Consider the following 9,287-nt stretch of genomic DNA (forward strand, 5'->3'; position numbering starts at 1 on the left):
TTTTAAAAATTATTACAAAATATATATATATATATATATATATATATATATATATATATATATATATAATTGTAATGGGAGATCAATTGTCGTTTTATAATTTCAGGGACTGGAGAAGCTTGGGAGGTGGAAGATCAGAATGGGCTTTGAAAGTTGAAGAGAACATCTTCGGCACACGTCGTGCATGCATGTGAAGAATATCTACGTAATTATATGTAATAACGTACGTACGTTTGGAATGTGATATGGACCTTACGTGCTCGGACCGAACTGGATAGGCTCGGTCCGGATTAATATATGATAACATTTAATATATACGTACTACTACCGAATAAAATAAGGATGAATAATTATGTACATCGTGTAATCGATCAAAATGGTGAAATAAACATTACGTGTTGTGAATCTATATACATCTTCTTCAGTTGTTGAGTTCTCTATAAATACTGTTCATACAAAAAAAAATCTATATATATATATGATGAATGTACTGGACAATAACAAGTTATATGAGTATACGAAATGGTTAGTGCAATTTGTAGTTTATAGTAATAATAAAATTGGATTTAACAATTACAAAAACAAGGAAATGACAGGGCATATGAAACATATTAATATATCGATTAGCAAAAATATACAACTCAATTATAATGTGTTTATCTCTTTAATGTTATGGTGTCAAATTAGTGGCACATAGATAATTTCTTTTATATGTTATTCGGTCTAAACCGATTTTGTATACGAACTCTTTATTTATTAATATATTTGTACCTTTTATAAAAAAAAAACTCAATTACAATGTATAGTTGTTGATAAAGTTACAAATCCAATAATACATAAATGGTATTGCAGTATGTAAACTAAACCAAACCAAATAATTCATAATGTTGAACCAAATATTCACAACGATCAAACAAGTCATGTTCGGAGTGTGAAGAACAGGTACGTATGGTGACGTTGTTGAACACAAACACACACAGATGCGATTATGGACTGATCGATGAGTGACACAGTCCATGGAGTGATTTGGGTGTTAAGATCGATATATGAATCTGCAATATTTGTCTTTAGCATAAGAGATATCGTTCTTTTTTTTTTCTGTCACCATATTTCCCTGTAATGATTCACTTTCCTTTTTTTGTATGGTTACATGTCTGTTAAAGGGTGTGTAGTGTTTTTTGACAGAAACTCAATAAATGATGGAGAATCATTCTCCAACACTTTCTTTGAGTTCTTGAGTGTCTTAATCTTCAATCTCTGGTTCATACTTTTCGATTCTTTCATGGTATCAGAGCCCTAGGGCGAAAAATATATTTATCTTTCCTCTTCAAAACACATCCTTTTCTCTGCACTTTTTCTCTCTCGGATCCACATCCATGGAAAATTCACTGCCCAAAATCATTCCCATCATCTTCGATGGCAAAAATTACTTGATTTGGTTCAAAGCTGCTCGAACCACTCTGATCGGAATGGGACTTTGGATTCATGTTCTGAAAGATCATGAGTCGACGACGCCAATACCATCCGATCCGCTATAGAACCTGCCGAAGAAATCTCAGAAACTGCTGCACAAACAATGACACCGTTGACAGATCCAACCGAAAGCAAATGGTTTCAAGAAGACCAGCAAGCTCTCGCGATTTTGCAGAGCTCTTTGGCTCCTCACATCATCAACAACTATATCTATTGTGAGATAACCAAAGCACTGTGGAATAAGCTGAAGCTCGTCTATGGGAATCTGTCAAATATGAGTCGAATTTACGAAATTAAGAAGTCCCTTTCGGCTGTTCAACAAGGTGGTCGTCCTTTCGAAACCTGTCTTGGTGAGATCAGTATCCTCTGGGCAAAGTACGAGCAATTGAGGCCAGACACATCAGATCAGAAAATCATTCTAGAGCGCAAAGAACGGAATAAGGTATTTTCCATTCTTTCATGCTTAGACGGAACGTACAACGACCTTGTTTACCATGTGCTCAGGCAAGAAAAGGTTCCCTCCGTCGATGAAATATGCATGCTAATCCAACGCGAAGAGGGCACTCGCAGTCTGTTCCATGGCTCGCTGGATATTGCCCATCATGCTTCTCAAAGTCCCTCTGCCCAAACACTTGTTGAAGAGGCAAACATGGTTCGTACGCCATTTCCAAACACCTATCACAAGGACAAACACAGTTTTATATGTGAAAATTGCAAGAAACCCGACCATGACAAAACGAGGTGTTGGTTCCTGCATCCCCATCTGAAACCCGCGACATTCCAAAACAGAGAATCCCGTGGCAAAAACACAGACAACGGTAACAAGTTTCTGCAGTCAGGAGCAACAAACCACATGTTCTCCTCTAAGCACTTATTTAAAAATCTACAGAAAATGTTTGGTTCTGCCTCAGTTGCTAACGGACACAGAATTGCAATTGCAGGAAAAGGCTCTATTAAGTTCTTTGATAAAACAATTACTACACTTTATGTTCCACAATTAAAAACAAATCTCATTTCTGTTCCAAAGCTAACGACAGATTTGGATTGTACTATAACATTTGATGCTATGGAGTTTGTTTCCAGGATACTAAGACTCGACGGATTTCGGCAAAGGCACTCTCACGAATAATCTTTATATGCTTGGAGCATCATCCTCTTCATCAGAATCTGCATTTAGTGTTATTTGGCATGCTAGACTTGGTCACCCCCATAATAAATCATTGCAAAAGTTGTTACCGAATGTTTCTTATGATAATAAAGATTGTGACGCTTGCATTTTTGGAAAGCATTGTCACTATGTGTTTCCGCATTCTAATACCGTCTATAATCGTTGTTTTGAACTTGTGCATTCCGTTATCTGGACGGCCCGTGTTTTTCTAGAGTTAAATACAAGTATTTTGTGTCTTTTATTGATGAGAAATCCAAGTATACTTGGATTACTTTGCTCGGATCCAAACGAGACGTTTTTTCGGCATTCAAAAATTTTCATGCTTATATCACTAATCATTATCAGACCACTATTAAGTTTTTCTGAACAGATAATGGTGGGGAATACACAAGCAACGTGTTCCAAGAATATCTTCAACAACACGACACTGTTCATCAGGCTTCTTGCCCGCATACTCCTCAACAGAACGGTGTCGCAGAACGGAAGAATTGTCATCTCCTTGAAGTGTCTCGGACACTTCTGTTTCATCGGAATGTTCCCATCAAATTTTGGAGTGATGTGGTTACGACGGCGACGTTTCTTATAAATCGTCTACCCACAAAAATCTTGAATGACAATACTCCTTTCAAGGTACTCAACAATAATCCCGCTACCCTTGATTATTTGCGTGTTTTTGGTTATATATGTTTTGCGAAGGTACCGGATAGTATATGTCACAAACTCCAACCGAAAAGCACCAAATGCATTTTCCGTCAACAGATAAAAAAGGATACAAGTGCTACGACCTGATCAAGGGCTGAGTACAAATTTCTCGGGATGTTATCTTTCATGAAGACCGAAGCTTCTTCGAAAAGGAACAGAGTGCAACCCTTGATGGTTGGCTTCTTGATTCAACTCACTACAACACTACGCTGTCATGTCTTCTCAGTGTTGCTCGAGATTTTCAACCGGTCACGAACATACCTTCCCGCTCCCCTTCAGCGTCATCTTCTTTGTCTTCCCCCGGTAATTCTATCATAAACTCTGCTGATTCTTCTGCTAACAATCATCCAAGTTTGCAGGATGCAGTCTCTTCATCACATCATGAGCAACTTTCAGTTTTGTCCTCTCCTACTCCTGAGATTGACTTGATAAGTCTCTCTCCTGATACACATGTCGAGCAGCCTCATGATGAACCAAGTCAATAACATGTTACAGGAAATATACCAACTACGTCCACTGTGCCCACTGAAATACCAAGCATGCTCATCGATGACGGCATTAGGAAGAGTGCTCGAATTCAAGAACGACAAAACAAAAGTGGTACCTCTGTTTTATATATTATACAAGATTATTGTACCCACTTATATTCTGATGAATTGATGTTTTTTAGCCAATTAAATAAACACAGTGAGCCAAGTTCATATAGTCAGGCAAAAGACAACGAAGTTTGGCAGGTTGCCATGCAGGAAGAACTCGAGGCATTGGAGAAGAACCATACTTGGACAATTGTCGATACACCATCTGATAAAAATATTGTCGGCAACAAGTGGATTTATAAAATAAAATTCCGCAGCAATGGTGACACAGAACTGCTGGGTCACAAGGGATCCTAGACCGCCGGTTCAAAATCGTGTTAGGATCTGGTCCGCGGGTTTACGCAGTGGAATTAGTGTTCAAAACCGATTTTGAACACCCACAGACCAATCTTTCGATGAAGAACTTCTCTTGGAGAGAAATACTAATCTTTGATTCACAATCTGAAGGTTATATGTTGATCACAGCCTAGGTGTTGAAAGAGCCAACATCCTCTTGAGTAGTCCACACTCTTGGGATGGTTTCAAACACTTGGAAACTAGCATGCTAGAGCTTGAAGAGATCAAATCTCTAGTGTATGAGTGTTCTTGAACACTTGGGAGAGTTCTCTCTCTCTCTAAAGCTTTCCAAAGGTCTGAGAGATCGAGCAATGATGAGTCTAGTTTGTCCCCAACTGCTCCAACTAAGAAAAGGGGAGAAAAATTGCACTTTTGGTCTGATTGTCACTTGGTCCGGGGCTGACCAACTCTTGGTCTGCCGGACCAAGTGAACAAAACGCCAAAATTCTGCGCAGTCACGTGCTTGGTTCAGAGCTGACCAGAAATCGGTCCGCCCGGTTCAGCGAACCAGAACCTTGGTTCGCCGGACCAGTCGAGCTCTGGGCCGTGCCCTTAGTCCGACTGACTAGTTGGTCCGACAGACCAAGCCATGCTCGAACCAACACGATCTGCTCCGACTGACTGGTCTGGTCTGGTCCGGCTGACCAACTTTTGGTCAGCTCCGGACCAGCCAGTTATTTTCGCCAAATCGGTCTGCTTCTCCCAAGTCCATCTGGTCCGGCTGACCAACTCTTGGTCAGCTCCGGACCAGACCTCAAAGACGGAGAAAAATCCTATTTTTCTCGTCTGTTCGATCCCATGCATACACGTCCATCCCATATGTGGGTGACCCTTTAGGCTCCTCCGAATACTATAGTAAACGCGAGATCCAACCTCGCTTTACAAATCATAAGCGGTCTCTAGCAAGACATTATGATTACCCGTATCAGAAAGAGTTAGATGTGATCTAACCGAAAAGCCAGAGATAGCTCTAACGATGATCCTCTTTGTCTCACGATATCATAATCGAACTCATAGTCCAATTGCTTTGTCGTATCCCGAGTAGACTGTAAGAGATAGATGACATTCATCTATAGTGCGGCCACACATTTTTACAGTCTTACTCCTACGACGGGCCCAAGTGATATCTCTCTCTTTCAAGAGAGACAAAGTTCCATCCTGATTATCTACTATCCATTACATGATTCGTAATATACAAAAACTCACATGGTATCAGAGCGTTAAGAGTTATGAAGTTCATTCTTATTCATTCCGCTGCAAAATACCGCAAAACAACCTCATTTTTCGAAACATATTCCCTCTCGAATCATTCTTCAATCGAAGATGAGCCTGTTTCTATTATTTTATTTTCAAAAAAAAAGGAAAGGTGTCTCTTGGTTGATACAAAACCAATTTTTTTTTATCCCTCTTAGCTTGCAGCAAATCAAAGAGGAGATTGAATATGACGAAATATTTCATGTCTCACGAAGACTACAAGATCATTGCCACGTTTGAGTATATTCGGAAGATCCGAATAGTTGATAATATATGGCCTTGGACAACAAAAGAAGAGAGGGATCATGCTTGTGAAGAAGTGATGGTCGAACTCAAGAAGATTCATCCGGGCTTTGACATCAACACACGGTTATTGTTTCATTTTCTTGGATTACTTACGGGTGATTATAACAATTTTATACTTTTGATATTGTCATCAAAGGTTATACCAACCATTCAAGAAGCAAGATTAATGAGGTTAGAAGAACGATTAGCAAGAGGAGATCAAACTCCAACCACAACATACTCCGAAGAAGAGCTCACCGACATAACAGTTCGTGAATTTTTTCTACAAAAAAATGAAGCCACTCCACTAGCCAAATGAAGAGAAATGTTTGAATGACTGTGATAATTTTGATATATTTGGCTCAGTGGATGAAGAAAGGGGAACTGATATGGCTGAAAAGGAAGAAGCGTTGAAAGAGCAATCTACCTAGGTTGAAATTTTCAAAGAGGAAAAAGTGACTCAAGAAGAAGCAATATTCGAGCCTATGCCACTACCTCTCCTTGCCTTCATTTGTTTCATATCGAATGTATTGTGCAGTGGCTTGATAAAGTCGTCATTGCCCATTGTGTTAGTTTAGTTTCCATTTTGAAATACAACCTCTAGTGGAGTAGAAGGAATTTTCATTTATTTTTTATATTAATATCTTGGATGTTTTCTCAGTATTACACGCAATGCAAAAGAAGTGAAAATGTTTCATAGGATTCATTGGAACCAATTTAAGCAGAATTTTATTTACAATCTTATGACACTGTCAGTGGAATTATACTATTATTATTATTATTTTTACATCGATCGTGTGTCAAAGAAGATGAACCCAAAACAGCGCGATAATCGATCTATTGTAATAGATTGGTCGTTGATCACTCCTCTAATGGACATGGTCATCCAGAACCATGGTACCCATATCTTGATTTATCAAAAAATATATAAAAAATATCTCAGTTATTTTTTTCATATATATTCAAATTGTTTCCAAATTGTATAATATTATTAATGTCGTTAAAGATCTAATCATATTTATATTTAAAAGTGAAAGATTAAGAAAAATTATGTTATGCGAGTCACAATAAAACTAGATTTTTTTGTCCCAAAAATGTACGAGATGAATTGTTATATTTTACTCTCTCTCTATGTGTATATTTGAAAATTGTCCGAATATGATATATGAATGACACAAACCCCTTACTCGTTCATCAATGTACCCCAGGGAAGACCCATGGAAGAGAAAAATTTGCAGAAGGATGTAGCTTGAAGAATGATGTCGAAGTTGATGTGGTGACTGAGATAGTATTCAACCTCTTTAGAGGTAAATCCATTCTGATTCAATTTTGTTGAAATAAAGAGATTGTTAGATTGTGATTTCCAGTGATCTTCAATGTAACCGCATTGTCAAAGGAAAGGAGGAAACAGATTAGCATTGACATTATTTTCCCTTGTAGTGCTCAAGTATCTGCCATCCAAGAAAAGATAAGAGGGGTGTATAGCAGTGAGCCTGGTGTGTTATTCACTCTCACTGTCCGGTCCATTGACGGTTCCAAGGCGGTGAAGAGGACATTATCATAGTATTAACGGTTCGGTCTAACGAAAGCGGAGAACTTGGTTTCATGTCAGACCGACAGTGAACAAATGTAGCACCCACCCGTGCAAGGTTTTGCTTGTGTATAATTGGCAATGAAGCAACTCTGATAAAGAGCAAGTGTGTGTGGATGAACTAGTAGAGGATGCTCAAGTACGTAGTTGTTTTCACGATGTTAGGGAGGATAAATCATTAGTCCAAGCCATGGAAAGGGGGGTGTTGCAGGGCGAATAATTCAAAACATTCTTCTATTCTTTTGCACAGATATCAGTATTGAATATTCATCTGTTTTTCACTCCATATATGGCAAAATGACTGAAGATTGCGTACAATGGTTTTACTGCAATTAAATGATCTCTTAACTGAATTGGAATGCTAGGATCTAACAATCTAGTTGTGCATATGATGGTTGGATTCATTGTGTTCTTTGCGACTGTGTGAATTTATTTTCTTTCCTTCTTGAACTTGAAAAACCAAAATGCAGGTTCTTTCACAAACAAAACAACGTAGAGAGATCCAATCGCTTGAACATATTCAAAGGTTTTTTTTACCAAGACCGTTCATTTGTCAAATATGATATATATTTTTTCTAATAAAAACATTTTTTTATCAATATCATTTCTTTGAATGCATGAATGAAATATCATCAAAAGACCTTGAAAAATTCACAGTCAAGTCCTCAACACCAACTCTCTGTTCTTTTAGGTTCGTTACAACTATTTCAAACACGACTTTGGTCCCCACACTGCTCAAGTCAGAAGATGTTACTAAAAAAATATTGCATTTATCATCTAATCGTCAATATAACATATGAAATATACATTACTCGATTAGAAAAGGAAAAAAATTATATAAGAAAAACAAAGTAGAGAAGGTTTGATCATGACTATAGACATTCTTTTTTCCGATCTGGAATATCATCAAAAGGCCTTGAAAAATTCACAGTCAAGTCCTCAACACCAACTTTCTGTTCTTTTAGGTTCGTTACAACTTCTTCAAACACGACTTTGGTCCCCACACTGCTCAAATCAGAAGATGTTACAAAAAAAATGTTGCATTTATCATCTAATCGTCAATAAACATATGAAATATATATTTCTCGGTTAGAGAAGGAAAAAATTATATAAGAAAAACAAAGTAGAGAAGGTTTGATCATGACTATAGACATTCTTTTTCCCGATTTGGAATTTGCTGCATTTTGTTCTACAAAATCGACGGTTGGATCGATTCTCCATTCCATATGACGGATAAGCACGCCTTTGCATATGGCAGGTTTGATCATATGTGTATATATAGATATACCAGTGTGAATATTCATTCACGCCACCTGTCATTCATCATTTGAGTAGTTCTTTTTTTTTTCCCTCGTAAAACTGGAAAAATACAGTCAGATTGAATGTGATGAGAGCATCCTGGATATTAACTCCATTATGAACTTCCCGTAAATCCAATAGAAAAAGACAGGTTTGGTCATCTCACTCCACACTCAGCCCAAGGAACAGATATGTCCAAAGTTTTGGATTAGCTTTAATTACATTAAACTAATCTCAATTGTACCCTTAATATTCTACAAATTATCTCCTGCATCCCCTTTTCTTCCTAAAATTAATCACATGCTAATTAAAATCCGATCACGACGAATGGTAAAATAGTAATTTCCAAGAAGTTGTGTGCTCTTGGGTTTGTCCACGTCAGACTTGCTCGCGATTGAGTTCATAACAGAAACAAAATCTGCCAAAATCTTTTTTTGTTTTTAAAAAAGGAAAGATCCTACTCCTAACCAGAGATAGAGATGGGAATAAAAAGGAAACAACGAAACCTATATAACGAACAACTAACTCGCCACTCATTCTCCTTCTGCAAAACCCCAAAGAGTTCAACCTTGAGCGAGTGAGA

The 9,287-nt window shown here is 37.8% G+C and overlaps 1 protein-coding gene across 1 annotated transcript in view; it reads left to right on the forward strand.

Annotated features, from left to right (window-relative positions):
* Positions 1-407, forward strand: part of LOC104824126 (probable thiol methyltransferase 2) — a 2,416-nt gene extending 2,009 nt beyond the window's left edge. Inside the window, exon 5 of the mRNA XM_010556098.1 lies at positions 107-407. Coding sequence (XP_010554400.1) covers positions 107-157 — 51 coding nt within the window. The 3' untranslated portion in view covers positions 158-407. The remainder of the gene's footprint in view (positions 1-106) is intronic.
* Positions 408-9,287: the final 8,880 nt, after the last annotated feature.

This window comes from Tarenaya hassleriana, unplaced genomic scaffold (assembly GCF_000463585.1).
Source record: "Tarenaya hassleriana unplaced genomic scaffold, ASM46358v1 Cleome1, whole genome shotgun sequence".
Classification (NCBI taxonomy): domain Eukaryota; kingdom Viridiplantae; phylum Streptophyta; class Magnoliopsida; order Brassicales; family Cleomaceae; genus Tarenaya; species Tarenaya hassleriana.